The 17,679-nt window shown below is 40.6% G+C and overlaps 1 protein-coding gene across 5 annotated transcripts in view; it reads left to right on the top strand.

The window, feature by feature from the left end:
* REPS2 (RALBP1 associated Eps domain containing 2) overlaps positions 1-17,679 on the top strand; it is a 241,568-nt gene that overhangs the window by 163,183 nt on the left and 60,706 nt on the right. For all 5 annotated transcript variants that reach the window (XM_081223252.1, XM_081223250.1, XM_081223251.1 and 2 more), the window contains exon 14: positions 8,356-8,417. In XM_081223252.1, coding sequence (XP_081079378.1) covers positions 8,356-8,417 — 62 coding nt within the window. The remainder of the gene's footprint in view (positions 1-8,355; positions 8,418-17,679) is intronic.

Genomic DNA, 17,679 nt, shown 5'->3' with positions numbered 1-17,679 from the left:
TCACTGTTGTGGCCTCTCCCGTTGCGGAGCACAGGCTCCAGACGCACAGGCTCAGCGGCCATGGTTCACAGGTCCAGCCGCTCCGCGGCATGTGGGATCTTCCCGGACCGGGGCACGAACCCGTGTCCCCTGCATCGGCAGGCGGACTCTCAACCACTGCGCCACCAGGGAAGCCCCTGAAGGGTTGTTTTAACATACACTTCATTCTGGTGCAAGATCTCTCCTTTAAAAGCAAGCATAAATTTTGTGTTTTGTTGTTTTTTTCATTTTACTTTTAAAGTAACCCGTAATTTAAAGGCCCAATCCATGAGGACCTATAGAGTGGGGGCCCTGAGGTGGATAATTCCTGAGGCTTTTGTCATTCTCTGTTGCTACATGCTTTGTTACTGAAGGCTGTTCAAGGTCTCACCACCTCTGGAGTTTTGACTCACTGATGTGTTTCATAAATGTTAATGAAAGACAGATTGAGAGAAATCACTGATGGGCCCACATGGTTGTACCACATCCATGCACTGGCTCAGGAGGAAAATCTCTATGAAATTACTGAGTTACCTTTGTGGAAAGCCCCGAACTCCACCTTCTAGCTTGTCTGATCTAGCTGGGTCAAATCAAAAGTGATATGTAAAAATGTTTATGTTCTTGGCACATTGCTATGATTTATTTTTTTTAATCTGAATAATTATTTTCTTAACATCTTTATTGGAGAATAATTGCTTTACAATGCTGTGTTAGTTTCTGCTGTATAGCAATCAGCTACATGTATACATATATCCCCATCCCTCCCTCTTGCATCTCCCTCCCACCCTCCCTATCCCACCCCTCTAGGTGGTCACAGAGCACTGAGCTGATCTCCCTGTGTGATGCAGCTGCTTGCCACTAGCTATAAGTTTTACATTTGGTAGTGTATATATGTCCATGCCACTCTCTCACTTTGTCCCAGCTTACCCTTCCCCCTCCCTGTGTCCTCAAGTCCATTCCCTATGTCTGCATCTTTATTCCTGTCCTGCTCCTAGGTTCTTCAGAACCTTTTTGTTTTTTTAGATTCCATATATATGTGTTAGCATATGGTATTTGTTTTTCTCTTTCTGACTTACTTCACTCTGTATGACAGACTCTAGGTCCATCCACCTCACTACAAATAACTCAATTTCATTTCTTTTTATGGCTGAGTAATATTCCATTGTATATATGTGCCACATCTTCTTTATCCATTCGTCTGTCGATGGACGCTTAGGTTGCTTCCATGTCCTGGCTATTGTAAATAGAGCTGCAATGAACATTGTGGTACATGACTCTTTTTGAATTATGGTTTTCTCAGGGTATATGCCCAGTAGTGGGATAGCTGGGTCGTATGGTAGTTCTATTTTTAGTTTTCTAAGGAAGTTCCATACTGTTCTCCATAGTGGCTGTATTAATTTACATTCTCACCAACAGTGCAAGAGGGTTCCCTTTTCTCCACGTCCTCTCCAGCATTTATTGTTTCTAGATTTTTTGATGATGGCCATTCTGACTGGTGTGAGGTGATATCTCATTGTAGTTTTGATTTGAATTTCTCTAATGATTAATGATGTTGAGCATTCTTTCACGTGTTTGTTGGTAATCTGTATATCTTCTTTAGAGACATGTCTATTTAGGTCTTCTGCCCATTTTTGGATTGGGTTGTTTGTTTTTTTGATATTGATTGAGCTGCATGAGCTGCTTGTAAATTTTGGAGATTAATCCTTTGTCAGTTGGTTCGTTTGCATATATTTTCTTCTATTCTGAGGGTTGTCTTTTCATCTTGTTTATGGTTTTCTTTGCTGTGCAAAAGCTTATAAGTTTCATTAGGCCCCATTTGTTTATTTTTGTTTTTATTTCCATTTCTCTAGGAGGTGGGTCAAAAAGGACCTTGCTGTGATTTATGTCATAGAGTGTTCTGCCTATGTTTTCCTCTAAGAGTTTGATAGTGTCTGGCCTTACATTTAGGTCTTTAATCCATTTTGAGTTTATTTTTGTGTATGGTGTTAGGAAGTGTTCTAATTTCATTCTTCTACATATAGTTGTCCAGTTTTCCCAGCACCACTTATTGAAGAGGCTGTCTTTTCTCCACTGTATATTCTTGCCTCCTTTATCAAAGATAAGGTGACCATATGTGTGTGGGTTTATCTCTGGGCTTTCTATCCTGTTCCATTGATCTATATTTCTGTTTTTGTGCCAGTACCCTACTGTCTTGATTACTGTAGCTCTGTAGTATAGTCTGAAGTCTGGGAGCCTGATTCCTCCAGCTCCGTTTTTCTTTCTCAAGACTGCTTTGGCTATTCGGGGTCTTTTGTGTTTCCATACAAATTGTGAAATTTTTTGTTCTAGTTCTGTGAAAAATGCCACTGGTAATTTGATAGGGACTGCATTGAATCTGTAGATTGCTTTGGGTAGTGTAGTCATTTTCACAATGTTGATTCTTCCAATCCGAGAACATGGTGTATCTCTCCATCTGTTTGTATCGTCTTTAATGTCTTTTCATCAGTGTCTTATAGTTTTCTGCATACAGATCTTTTGTCTCCTTAGGTAGGCTTATTCCTAGGTATTTTATTCTTTTTGTTGCACTGGTAAAGGGTGTGTTTCCTTAATTTCTCTTTCAGATTTTTCATCATTAGTGTATCGGAATGAAAGTGATTTCTGTGTATTAATTTTGTATCCTGTGACTTTAACAGATCCATTGATTAGCTCTAGTAGTTTTCTGGTAGCATCTTTAGGATTCTTTATGTGTAAGTGTCATGCCATCTGCAAACAGTGACAGTTTTACTTCTTCTTTTCCGATTTGGATTCCTTTTATTTCTTTTTCTTCTCTGACTGCTGTGGCTAAAACTTCCAAAACTATGTTGAATAATAGTGGTGACAGTGGGCAACCTTGTCTTGTTCCTGATCTTAGTGGAAATGGTTTCAGCTTCTCACCATTGAGAATTTTGTTGGCTGTGGGTTTGTCATATATGGCCTTTATGTTTTATTTTTTATTTTTTTGCGGTATGTGGGCCTCTCACTGTTGTGGCCCTTCCCGTTGCGGAGCACAGGCTCTGGATGCGCAGGCTCAGCGGCTGTGGCTCACGGGCCCAGCTGCTCCACGGCATGTGGGATCTTCCCGGACCGGGGCACGAACCCGTGTCCCCCGGATCGGCAGGTGGACTCTCAACCACTGCGCCACCAGGGAAGCCCTGGCCTTTATTATGTTGAGGTAGGTTCCCTCTATGCCTACTTTCTGGAGCATTTTTATCGTAAATGGGTGTTGAATTTTGTTAAAAGTTTTTTCTGCATCTACTGAGATGATCATATGGTTTTTATCCTTCAATTTGTTAATATGGTATATTATTGATTGATTTGCGTATATTAAAAAATCCTTGCATTCCTGGGATAAACCCCACTTGATCATGGTGTATGATCATTTTAATGTGCTGTTGGATTCTGTTTGCTAGTATTTTGTTGAGGATTTTTGCATCTATGTTCATCAGTGGTTTTGGCCTGTAGTTTTCTTTCTTTGTGACATCTTTGTCTGGTTTTGGTACCTGGGTGATGGTGGCCTCATAGAATGAGTTTGGTATTTTTTTCCCTCTGTTATATTTTGGAAGAGTTTGAGAAGGATAGGTGTGAGCTCTTCTCTAGATGTTTGATAGAATTTGCCTGTGAAGCCGTCTGGTCCTGGGCTTTTGTTTGCTGGAAGATTTTTAATCACAGTTTCAACTTCAGTGATTGTGATTAGACTGTTTATATTTCCTCTTTCTTCCTGGTTCAGTCTCGGAAGATTGTGCTTTTCTAAGAAGTTGTCCATTTCTTCCTCGTTGTCCTTTTTATTGGCATATTGTTGCTAGTAGTAATCTCTCATGATCCTTTGTATTTTTGCAGTGTCAGTTGTTACTTCTCCTTTTTCATTTCTAACCCTGTTGATCTGAGTCTTCTCCCTTTTTGTCTTGATGAGTCTGGCTAATGGTTTATCAATTTTGTTTATCTTCTCAAAGAACCAGCTTTTAGTTTTATTGATCTTTGCTGTTTTCTTCATTTCTTTTTCATTTATTTCTGATCTGATCTTTATGATTTCTTTCCTTCTGCTAACTTTGGGGTTTTTTGTTCTTCTTTCTCTAATTGCTTTAGGTGTACGGTTAGGTTGTTTATTTGAGATTTTTCTTGTTTCTTGAGGTAGGCTTGTATTACTTTAAACTTCCCTTTAGAACTGCTTTTGTTGCATCCCATAGGTTTTGGGTCATCATGTTATCACTGTCATTTTTTGTAGGTTTTTTTGATTTCCTCTTTGATTTCTTCAGTGATCTCTTGGTTATTTAGTAGTGTGTTGTTTAGCGTCCATGTGTTTGTGTTTTTTACAGATTTTTTTCCTGTAATTGATATCTAGTCTCATAGCATTGTGGTCTGAAAAGATATTTGATAGGATTTCAATTTTCTTAAATTTACCAAGGCTTGATTTGTGACCCAAGATGTGATCTATCGTGGAGAATGTTCCATGAGCACTTGAAAGTGTAGTCTGTTGTTTTTGGATGGAATGTCCTATAAATATCAATTAAATCTATGTTGTCTATTGTGTCATTTAAAGCTTGTGTTTCCTTATTTATTTTCATTTTGCATGATCTGTCCATTGGTGAAAGTGGGGTGTTAAAGTCCCCTACTATGATTGTGTTACTGTCGATTTCCCCGTTTATGGCTGTTAGCATTTGCTTTGTGTATTGAGGTGCTCCTATGTTGGGTGCATGAATAGTTACAGTTGTTATATCTTCTTCTTGGATTGATCTCTTGATCATTATGTAGTGTCCTTCTTTGTCTCTTGTAATAGTCTTTATTTTAAAGTCTATTTTGTCTGATATGAGTATTGGTACTCCAGGTTTCTTTTGTTTTCCATTTGCATGGAATATCTTTTTCCATTCCCTCACTTTCAGTCTGTATGTGTCCCTAGGTGTGAAGTGGGTCTCTTGTAGACAACATATATACAGGTCTTGTTTTTGTATCCATTCAGCCAGTCTGTGTCTTTTGGTTGGAGCATTGAATCCATTTACATTTAAGGTGATTATCGATATGTATGTTCCTATTCCCATTTTCTTAATTGTTTTGGGTTTGTTATTGTAGGTCTTTTCCTTCTCTTGTGTTTCCTGCCTAGAGAAGTTCCTTTAGCATTTGTTGTATAGCTGGTTTGGTGGTGCTGAATTCTGTTAGCTGTTGCTTGTGTGTAAAGGTTTTAATTTCTCTGTCGAATCTGAATGAGATCCTTGCTGGGTAGAGTAATCTTGGTTGTAGGTTTTTCCCTTTCATCACTTTAAATATGTCCTGCCACTCCCTCCTGGCTTGCAGAGTTTCTGATGAAAGATCAGCTGTTAACCTTAAGGGGATTCCCTTGTATTTTATTTGTTGTTTTTCTCTTGCTGTTTTTTTTTTTTTTTTTTTTTTTTTTTTTTTTTTTCTTTTTGCGGTATGCGGGCCTCTCACTGTTGTGGCCTCTCCCGTTGCGGAGCACAGGCTCTGGATGCGCAGGCCCAGCGGCCATGGCTCACGGGCCCAGCCGCTCCGCGGCATATGGGATCCTCCCAGACCGGGGCACGAACCCGTATCCCCTGCATCGGCAGGCGGACTCTCAACCACTGCGCCACCAGGGAGGCCCTCTCTTGCTGTTTTTAATATTTCTTCTTTGTACTTAATTAATAAAAATAAATGTATTTGCTTATTTATTTTTGGCTCTGTTGGGTCCTCGTTGCTGTTTTTGGGCTTCCTCTAGTTGTGGTGAGCAGGGGCTACTCTTCTTTGCGGTGCATGGGATTCTCATTGTCGTGGCTTCTCTTTTTGCAGAGCACGGGCTCTACGTACACAGTCTTCAGTGGTTGTGCACGGGCTTATTTGCTCCGCGGCATGTGGGATCTTCCTGGGCTAGGGCTTGAACCCGTGTTCCTTGCATGGGCAGGCAGATTCTTAACCACTGTGCCACCCGGGGAGCCCATGTATTTAATTTTTGATCGTTTGAGTAATATGTTTGTTGGCATGTTTCCTCTTGGATTTATCCTGTATGGGACTCTCTGTGCTTCCTGGATTTGATTGGCCATTTCCTTTCCCATATTAGGGATGTTCTCAAGTATAATCTCTTCAAATATTTTCTCAGTGCCTTTCCTTTTCTCTCCTTATTCTGGGACCCCTATAATTCGAACGTTGGTGCGTTTAATGTTGCCCCACAGGTCTCTGAGACTCTCCTCAATTCTTTTCATCCTTTTTTCTTTATTCTGCTCTGTGGTAGTTTTTTCCACTATTTTATCTTCCAGGTCACTTATCCGTTCTTCTGCCTCAGTTATTCTGCTTTTGATTCCTTCTAGAGAATTTTTAATTTCATTTATTGTGTTGTTCATCAGTGTTTGTCTGCTGTTTAGTTCTTCTAGGTCCTTGTTAAATGTTTCTTGTATTTTCTTCATTTTGTTTCCAAGATTTTGGATCATCTTTACTATCATTGCTCTGAATTCTTTGTCAGGTAGACTGCCTATTTCCTGTTCATTTGTTTGGTCTGATGGGTATTTACCTTTCTCCTTCATCTGCTGTGTGTTTCTCTGTCTTCTCATTTTGCTTAACTTTCTGTGTTTGGGGTCTCCTTTTCGCAGGCTGCACGTTCGTAGTTCCTATTGTTTTTGGTGTCTGCCCCCAGTGGTTGAGGTTGCTTCTGTGGGTTGTGTAGGCTTCCTGGTGGAGGAGACTAGTGCCTGTGTTCTGGTGGGTGGGGCTGGATCTTGTCTTTCTGTTGGGCAGGGCTGCATCTGGTGGTGTGTTTTGGGGTGTCTGTGAACTTAGTACGATTTTAGGCAGCCTCTCTGCTAATGGGTGGGGTTGTGTTCCTGTCTTGCTAGTTGTTTGGCATGGGGCATCCAGCAGTGGAGCTTGCTGACCATTGGGTGGAGCTGGGTCTTAGCGTTGAGACAAAGATCTCTGGGAGAGCTCTTGCTGATTGATATTACATGGGGCTGGGAGGTCTGGTGGACCAGTGTCCTGAACTCGGCTCTCCTACCTTGGAGCCTCAAGCCTCACAGCAGGCTGGAGCACCAAGACCATGTCAGCCACATGGTGGATCGTTTAAGGAGCCCCGCCTGGGCACCTGGAGTGTAGTGGGTGTGCGGTGAACCGCAGCCCAAGATCTACATGGCCAGTGGAATCCCAATCCGCCTAGGAAACGCAGAGCTGAGCTCCTATCCTGGCAGCAGGAGAAAGGGTATGATTTATTTTTAAGGCATAGAAAGTTGTCCAAATATTAGCCCACATATTACAGATTTGGAGATAAACTGCATATAGTTATATAGAGCACTGTGTGCTTTTCTAAGGAGTTTGTAAGGGATGTGGTGTAACTTGGCCAGTGTGTGATGATAAACTTATTTCTTGCGTGTGATCATGAGCCTTATTTATAATTCGATAGCAGATGTTTGTTTTCATTGTAAAATTACAACTCAGACATTCTTGGCTTAACTCCAGCTTTCTCTGTCTCTCACAAAAATTTTTTTAAAAGTTAGAATGAAACTTTCTTTCAGAAGATGCTTCAGATGGGGCCAGATTATTTTAGAAACAGATTTAATTATCCCTGATAATAAGGATCAGAGGGCGAAAAGGAAATTGAGATCTTTGAAGAATCCCTAAATATCATTTTAGTCCATCATTTTCAGCCTCTCCTACTGCTATCAGACCCACTCACTTACAGGGCAGCAGTGCTGCCTTGTTGGGATTCTGGATTTCTGGCTCCCAACTCAAGCTAATGAGCAGTGTGATTGCTGAGAGCTTGGGAGAAATAGGAGAGGAGCCAAAGGGCCTAGAGTATTTGAAACTAAATAATTAACATCAGATTAATTGGGGATTGACTGTCCTTCCCGTGCTGGGTTCCAGTCTTTTGATCAAAGGGTGTCATTTCCGTACTGTTTTACACTGTCTTAATCACAACAGCCTATATAAGTATTTGGATCTTGGATAGGAGGAAAATGAAGAAGGGATTGGAAATAGCATGTACTCTTTTTTTTTTTTTTTGTGGTACGCGGGCCTCTCACTACTGTGGCCTCTCCCATTGCAGAGCACAGGCTCCGGACGCGCAGGCTCAGCGGCCATGGCTCACGGGCCCAGCCGCTCCGCGGCATGTGGAATCTTCCCAGACCGGGGCATGAACCCGTGTCCCCTGCATCAGCAGGCAGACTCTCAACCACTGTGCCACCAGGGAAGACCCATGTACTCTTTTTTTTTAAGAAAAAAAGAAAACCTCAGATAGATTTTAAAAATTTAAACTTGTTAAATGCGATAGCCCTTCCCAGTTAACAAGTGGAAGAGTGCTGTGTGTTGTTTTCGGTGGTCCTTAACAGTGTGTATTTTTCTTTTCAGCTTCTAAGTCAGGATTGTTACCTCCACCACCCGCGCTTCCTCCGAGACCTTGTCCATCGCAGGTAGGAGATGACGTTGATTTCTGAGAACTGTCAGTAGGCAGTTGTCCTCCCACTGTGGTTCCTTTGCGAGGGTTGATCGATCACCACAGAACTGGCTGGTCAGGTTCCCAAGGTGATGTCTGGACTGGACCGGGAGAGCAGAGTGGGGTTGAATTTCTTCCTATCCAGCCAGCCCCCAGCCTCATGTGGAAAAGGGACAGTTTCCTCAATAAGCAAGCAAGCAAATGTGTGAAACGGTTCAGTCTTGGCTTTTGAGGGTTGCGTGTGGTTTTCATTACAGAGAGAGGAGCAGAAGGGGTGCCTCTCCGATTGGTGCTGGGGAACGTGGCTTTTCTGTGTAGTATGTGCAGTCTGAGTGCCTATATTTTCCTCAGTGTTTTAGGAGCTGTGTTAATTCTGCATAAACTAAAAATAAATGGTCCTCAGCATGGAGTTAGTGCGCCCACAGTGCTTTTTTTAGGATGGTATTTTCCTTTGGGATGAAAAGCTGAATCAGCAGCATTGGGAGACTGTATCACCCCAATCTGTTTCACCTGTGAATGAATTCTGCCTTATTGACATGTGCTACTATGGCCTTATACATGAACACTCTTTGTAGAGTTGAAGATGAGAAGCAAACAGCAAATCTGTGGAGTGTGGTAAAGAGTGCTACAGATCCTTCCTTTCGTTAATTGCTGCTGAAGAAGCTATCTTTAAAGACCCTCTCTGACTTTGGGCAGGAAATGTTGAGAAATTTCTCTATAAACAGACCCAGTTTCTACCTCATTGCTCTGGGTAGTTCAGATCATATGTTTCCATATGGTGCATCTCAGGACTTGCTGAGTCACTGAAACCACTTTAAACATTGGCTTGTCCTTCTTTTAGAGAATTAGATGGTCTTTAGTGTCCACTCAACCTCGAGATGCAAATACCGTGAGACATGGGCTTCCTTCTTCAGTTTGAAGGGTAATTAAAAGCCCTCTTCCTCCTGACCCACATATAAATAAGTGAGAACCGTTTTTTCAGTATTTCAGCGTTAGCTTTACGAGAGATTAATTAACCAGTCAACAAGTGTTTACTGAGTCCCTGCTATTTACTACGGCCAAGCTTTAGTTCTATCCTTGCCCTTCCTTGGCTGTGATTTCTACTCATGTAAATCATTAGCTGTGTTTATTGAGCATCTATAATAGAGCACACATTTGTGCTAAGTGCTTTCAGTGCATTATTTAGTCTTCACAAAAACCCTATGAAGTAGGTATAAATATTAACCTTAAAAAAAAAACAAAGAAAAACAGGTGAGGAAGTTGAAGCATACAGGGGTTAAGCAAGTTACCCAAGGTGACATAGCTAGTAAACAGTAGAGCCAGGGTCCATCTCCTGAAGGTTCCTCCCCCTTCCCATTGTTTGAGTCAAAGTATCCGTGTGTACAGGAAGACAGGGCTCCATTGCGCTGGCAATTGAGGCATTCACCACGTCCCCCAGGAGGACCTAGATGAGCTGATGCTCCTGATTTACACCAACAGCAAGCCTGTCACAACAACATTAGTGGGCATTCCGGAGGTGCTTATCTACCAGCTGCTGGTTTCAGACCAGGACTTGGGAGCCACCTGGATGAATGCTTGGAACACTTGTCTGAAAGGGCTTTTGTGACCAACCTCCTTATGTTTCTCCTGCTGCACAAGTGACAGTAGTTAGTTCCTGGTTGTGAACCATGCTGCCGCTATCAGCAGTCCTCATCTGAGCTGCTCTAGGTGGGCTTCCTGCCTGCTCTGGGGCTTGGTGACTGAGGAGCTGGTGGGGGCCTGGGAATTCTGAAGTCACTGTTAACGAAAGAGACTGCTTGTTTGTCTATCAGATTTCCCATCACAGCGTAAACAGTGCGCCTAGCACTCAGCCCAAGCTTCCAGCTCAGCTGCCTAACTATGGAGTTTTTAGACTATAGAAACAGGTGTGTACGAAAAGCAGGCAGAAGAGCCCTCCACCACTTCGCTCCCCTACACTCCCCCCCTCGCCCACTGTACGTGGGACACACACGGTCAACAGAGGAAGTCCTGGCTGATCCACACATGGTGGCGTTTAGTCTTTGTGGCATGTCAAATCCCTACTGTTGGCCCCAGGAGAAAGTCACCTAACCATCTGTATGGGGCACCTATATGTTTCAGTCTTTCCCAAACTACTTTGATGAAGCATTCTCCTGGGAGATATTAATAGGGCTGTGTGGTAAGACAGATTTGCTGCCTCTGTACCTGCTCTGGGAGATTTGCAGTGCACGCCAGCTCATTAAGGGCTTTGAAGTCCTACAGTAAAGCAACCTGGTCAATTTTTTTTTTTTTTTTTCACGGTACGCAGGCCTCTCACTGCTGTGGCCTCTCCCGCTGTGGAGCACAGGCTCCGGACGCGCAGGCTCAGCGGCCATGGCTCACGGGCCCAGCCACTCCGCGGCATGTGGGATCTTCCCAGACCGGGGCACAAACCCGTGTCCCCTGCATCGGCAGGCGGACTCTCAACCGCTGCGCCCCCAGGGAAGCCCCAACCTGGTCAATTTTGTTAAAGCTGGCAGCTTTCTAGCTTGTGACCTTTCATCCCTTTATTTATAAAATACTGTTAATTTCCTGAGGGCGTAGCAGTTAGGACACATGATTATACACCAGCCTTAAGGTATTGGTAAGAACATTTCCAAACACCTTTAATCTGTCACCTCATCTGTATATTATGTGATTAAAGTTAAATTTTTATATCTTATGCCAATAGGTTTCCCTGGAAGAGATGAAAATGAAAAAGAAAGTTTACCACACAGTAGCTTGGGATTTCAAATTGTTGTGTTTTCGGTTTGTTGTGTTTTCTTCGTTGCTTCCTCATGAGAGAGGAAGAAGGAACAGAAAAGCAACAAATTTTATTATAGAGAACTTAAATACTCTGAGTTATTCTTTTGCTATGTTAAAATTTTTTGACTGTTTCTTGGTATATATGGACAATCAAGGTGACTTAGGAAAAAATATATATATACTTAACTACAGAGAGACTTCTTTTGTAGGGCTTAAACTGTAGTACTTAGGGGAGAAACCAGGAAGCCTGGTATAATTAAAATCATTGTATTTATTAGTAGCTTTGAGAAGAGATTAAGATAAAAAGTTTTTGAATTTAACATTTTCATATTATATAACTTGATAAACGGGCAAGACTAGATTATATTAAAGCAAACATTTTATTCCCCCAAGAGGAACACTATTTAAAAAACTATGTGGCCAATCAGTAATGCACTATCAGTTTTTAAGTATGTAAGAGAGTTTGTACATTTGCAGATACGTGCACAAAGATATATATATATATGTTTATATATATATACAGATAGATACATACATACATACATACATACACCAAAAGTCTGTCTCTACTTTTATCAAGTGAGAGGTGAGATTTAGGTTTTCAGCATAAAATGCAGCCTCACTGGCCCTTACTTAGACCAGGCACCACCATGATATGAACATCTGGATTAAGTTATACAAATGGGGCCCTGGAGTTAGGAAAAGGAATAAATTCAAAGAAACTGATCTTATTTTTCATGCTATATAGGTAAGATCAAGAAGGACCAAGTGAGTATATAAAGAATCAAATATTTTGGTCCCACGTTTTCCTGTGGACAGGCCAGAGAGCAGGGTGTAGTATTTTGGCTCAGGCTAGAGGCCAGAGGTGACACTTTTTTTTTTTTAAAGACTGATTCATAGTGTAAATGATTAAAAAGCAATTAGAGGTAACTGTTTCATATGGAGCAGTGTTAAAAGGAGAGTTAGTTAAACTTATTAGCTCATTGTTTGTGTGCATATGAACTGAGTAAAATGCCACTCACAGGGTTGGTGCTTGTCCTGTAGGTCTGTTTTCTGCTCGGGGCCTGTGTGGTACTTCAATAGCCAAATCCCTTTAATAGTGTTGATCTCGGGCCAGATTTCTTATAGCAGTTGTGATAGAGCCACAGCTTCAGTGTAATTATCTTTAATAAAGAGAAGATTTTTTTTGGTCCAAAGGATAATCTTTTCAGTTTTGTATTAGCACCACATGTGATGAATTGCGGCTCCCTGTAGACTCATGTGCTCCAAATTTTCCTACTTACACCCCTGATTTCTCACTTTATAACGGCAAGTCCTCTTCGCGAGCAATGCAGTGAGCACTACAATAGCACTGTGGGATGAAAGTGCTATGGAGGAAGCATTTTAGCAATACTTCTAAGCTCAGAGAGACCAAGAGGGCTTCATGCAAGGGCCAAGGTTACCAGTGAAATGAGTTTTACAGAAACAAAAGAACTTTTCTTTTTAATGGCTAAGGGGTTCAGAACATTACTCCAGAGAAAAAGCAAATGCAAAGAAACAGGTGTACAAGAGATCCCTGTGTGTTGGAGGAGCTGCCCGCCATTTGGAAAGCTAGGAGATTTTAGAGGAGAGATTTCATGTTTGGAGGTGGCAGTGAAGAGCAGCCAGACTGCTCACTTGAGTCCCGGTGGTACCAGAGCTGTGGGAGAGGAAAGGCCCCCTGATGAGAGAGTTCTGTCTGGGAAGCAGCTGCTGAGGGGACAGCACAGGGTGTCACTCAGCCCAGCAGCGCTCACCCTTGCGGACACCAGCATCGTTTGGGGGAGCTTGCAACCTACTGAGGCCTGGGCGCTGGGAGTTTTTAGAAGCTCCCCAGGTGATTCTGAAGTGCAGTCAGGATTGAGAAGCACTGGATTAAGGTGAGAGGAAGGAATGTTCAAAGAAGAAGTTGAGAATATAGGGGATCTGTTGATGCTCCACCCCGAGTTCTTAAAGGGCACAGTGGGAGGCTTTCTCAAGCTGGGGAGGGTGGGAGACGCGAAGTCCGATTAGAGGATATATCCAGACCCTGTGGGGACAGGGACCCCGATCACAATGAATGGCCTGGGGGTCCCGGGCTTCTGGTGATAACTGATTTCAGCAGGGTCAGGGGGCATGATGGGAAGGTCTTGCTGGAATGACTAGTCACTGTGTGCCTCCAGTCCTGTGTGTACTGTTGTGAAGGACTAGCCATGAACACAGATGGCCTTGAAAGGAATCCATAGTCCATTCAGCTAATGTGTCATCTGACTTTGCCATCTGGCTAGGATCAGGTCTCTAAGGCAATACTGAATCCAGTAGGAATATGCTGGGCATGCTGCTTTACTTCAAAGCCAGACTTCTTAGATACAACTTGATATAAAATACTCTCTTCATTTAATTTGCAAGGGAAGACTGAGGCTCACTTAAACTCAAATGGCAGCTTGTAGGCCCTGAAGTTCTGAAGTATTTGATACTCCATGCTTTTTTTAAAAAAAAGAATACATTGTCCTTGTAAATGAGTATCTTTTCATTTCAAGACTGTTTTCCTTAAGTTAATATAGTTGATACAAAATAGTAAATTCTCTTGGGAGAAATTAAAGAGTTTTAGAGCTCTCTCTCTTTTTTGGCATTACTAGTGATTATGTAAGTCTCTTACAGGGTTATGTAATATGTTTTTAAAATGTAAATTTGATTAAAGTATAACATGCATACTGAATCCATTTTAAATGCATACTAAATCCATTTTTAGAAGAGTAAAATGAAGTATAATCTCACTGGCAATTTTCAAATATCTATAAGAAAGCAGCAAGGAACATTCTTGAAATGTAAACAATATAGAAATGTTACTGCTTCTAAAACTTTGTGACTTTTTTCTTTATCAAATTAAAACCCAGTGGGCATATATCACATATCATGAGTTCTTTTGCTATAATGTATTCAGATGATCTCATGTAATGTACATTAGTTACTAAATCACCTTAATATATTGGTTATGTAGATGAAGCATATTTGTAAGCTTTCCAAGGTATATACGGCATCCTGATTTTCACTCATCAAAATATAAATTTAGTATATATCAAGAGGTAGTCTTCTATGTATTTATGTATTAGAAACTCAGTAATTATTTTGAAGAGAATTTACAAGCATATATCACCTAAGATGCCATCTTCATTTTCTTCCAAAGTGTTACTCTCTTCTGTCCTACAGTGCATGCTGAAGATTAGCTGAAAATCACAGTATGTTAGTGAGTGTTTCAGTGATTAAGGAAAGAAGATCTAGGTCCAGGATTTATCTTCATCTGCGACGATGAAAGAATGTAATGAAAGCTGTACAGCATTATAGAAATGTGTCTGTCTGTGGTCTTATTCTTAGCCTTACTATAATGAAGCTCTATGGCTTTATGGGAAGTAAGCAAATTCATCTGATGGACCTACTATCTCTTCTAGAAAATGAGAAGATTAGACTAGATAGATCGTTTAGTGCTTAAAGTTTCTGATTATGTGTTGTATTCCTCTTTCCAAGAAAAATTTTGTTGCAAGTATAGATGAAACATCACAAAACACAATTGAGGACAAGATGGCTTAGACTAATTTCTCCCTGCTCTCCCACTGCTAAGTACAATTAAAAACCCTAGGCATAATATGGCAGAAAGAGGATTTCAAAAGATGTAAAGAGGAAAGCAGGCTGACTAGGGCCTCAGGACCTGAGGAATAGCATAGTAGTGAGTCCCCTGAGTTTTAACAAATCTTTCGTATATCCTGGACTGGACACTGGAGGATCCTGCAACCCAGAGCCACTGACAGATGCAAACAAAAAAATATACTCCCCAGCCAAAGCACTGGGAAGGCGGTAGCTAAGCTGGATATAAACCTTTTTAACAATACCTGCTGTACCCCAGCTAAACACCATGGATGCTCCCTCCTCTGATGTCAGCAGAGACCTACTGGAGAGGCTGGTATTTTGCTCCTCATGTGGTAGCAGTAGACAGCCCAGAGTGGTGCTTTCCTAGTCAGCAAACATGGCTTCAGCAGAGACCAAAGGGGGAATCTGGTCTCTCAAGTGTGACTGATGGCAGCAGATGGCCTGGGGAGGCACTTTACACCCCCACAGACAGTGTCACTGGAGACTGAAAGATTCCCAGATAAGCAAAACCTGAAGGAATTTGTCATTAGTAGACTTGCCCTATAAGAAATGCTAAAGGATGTCCTCCAGGCTGAAATGAAAGGATATTAGACAGTGTCTTGAGGCTCTAAAAAGAAATGAAGAAAGGTAAAGGTAGCTACATATATAAGTATAAAAGCCAGTAGTGTTGCATTGTTAATTTGTAACTCCTTTATTTTTCTATATGATTTAAAAGGGGAAGGCTTAAAACAATAATTTAAAGTCTGTGTTAATGGGCACACATGCATAGAGATGTAATTTGTCACAATAGTAATATAAGGAGGCAGCAGGGCTATGTAGGAGCAGAGGTTTGTATACTATTGATATGAAGTTGGTATTAATTCAAACTTGTTATAAAGTTAAGATATTAACTAATTCCTAGGGTAACTACTAAGGAAAAAACAAGAAAAATATGGAAAAAATGAGAAGGTAATAAAAATGTTACACTAAAAAAAAATCAGTTAATCACAAAAGAAGATAGTGATGGAGGAATTGAGAAGAAAACAGGTATAAGACCTGGAAAACAAACAGCAAATGGCAAAAGTAAATCTTTCCTTATTAGTAATTACTTTAAATTATATGGATTAAAATCTCCAATTAAAAGGCAGAGACAGGACTTCCCTGGTGGTCCAGTGGTTAAGACTTCACCTTCCACTGCAGGGGGTGTGGGTTTGATCCCTGGTCAGGGAGCTAAGATCCCACATGCCTCATGGCCCAAAACCAAAACATAAAAAACAGAAGCAGTATTGTAACAAATTCAATAAAAATACATTAAAAGAAAATATATATATTAAAAAAAGGCAGGGACAGACAGAATGCATTAAAAACTATCCAAATATGTGCTGTCTACAATAGACTTCACTTTAGATCCAGTGATACAAATGGATTGAAAGTGGAAGGATGGAAAAAGATACTACATGCAAATAGGAACCAAAAGAGAGCTGGGGTGGCTATACTAATATCAGACCAAAATAAACTTAAAGACAAAAATTGTTACAGGAGACTTAGAGTGACATTATGTGTTGATAAATGGGTCAATCCATTAATGTGATAAAAAATTATAAACATATACACACGTAACAACAGAGCCCCAAAATATATGAAGCAAAACCAGCAGAACTGAAGGGAATAATAGCCAGTTCTACAGTAATAGAGACTTTAATATATCACTTTCGTTAATGGATTGACAACTAGACAGAAGACCAATAAGGAAATAGATACCTAATAGACATCTATAGAACACTCTACTCAACAACAGCAGCCTACACATTTTGTCTCAAGTGCACATGGAACATTCTCCAGGATAGAAAATATGTTAGGCTACAAAACAAAACTCAGTACATTTAAAAAGACTGAAATCATACAAAGTATCTTCTCTGACCACAGTGGAATGAAACTAGAAATCAGTAACAGAAGTAAAACTGGAAGATTCAGTAATATGTGGAAATTAGATGACATACTCTTACAAAACCAAGTGGCCTTAAGGGATACACAAAACAACTAGATGTACAAATGCAGAGTTGTTAAAATGCATTTGAAATTAAGAGATGGGCAACTTAAAGCAATCATATATATCATATGATATTTATAGCATATTTTATATATTGCTATATAAAAACTTCATGGTAACCACAAACCAAAAATCTATAATAGATGTACACACATAAAATAAAAAGGAATCCAAATATAACACTAAATATAGTCATCAAATCACAAGAGAACAAAAGAAGAAAGGAACAAAAAGACCTAAAAGAACACCAAACAACTAACAAAATAACAATAAGAATATACATATGAATAATTACCTTAAACGTGAATGAACTAAATGCTCCAATCAAAAGACATAGTGTACCTGATTGGATATAGAAACAAGACCCATGTACATGCTGTCTACAAGATACGCACTGTAGAGCTAAGGGCACACACAGACTGAAAATGAGGGGATGGAAAAAGATATTTCATGCAAATGAAAATGACAAGAAAGCAGGGGTAGCAACACTCATATCAGCCAAAATAGACTTTAAAACAAAGGCTATAAAAAAAGACAAAGAAGGGCATTTTATATGACAAAGGGATCAATACAAGAGGAGGATATTATACTTGTTAATATATATGTACCCAATACAGGAGCACCTAAGTATATAAAGGAAATATGAACAGACATAAAGAGAGAAACTGACAATAATACAATAATGGTATGAGACCTTAACACCCCACGTATATCAATGGACAGATCAGATGGAAAATCATTAAGGCAACAGTGGTCTTAAATGACTTAATAGTAAGGACATTGCATC

The sequence above is a fragment of the Mesoplodon bidens genome, assembly GCF_964165515.1.
Source record: "Mesoplodon bidens genome assembly, chromosome: X".
NCBI classification, from domain to species: Eukaryota; Metazoa; Chordata; class Mammalia; order Artiodactyla; family Ziphiidae; genus Mesoplodon; species Mesoplodon bidens.
The sequence above is the reverse complement of the archived record's forward strand: the minus strand, read 5'-3'. Positions and strand labels throughout refer to the sequence as shown.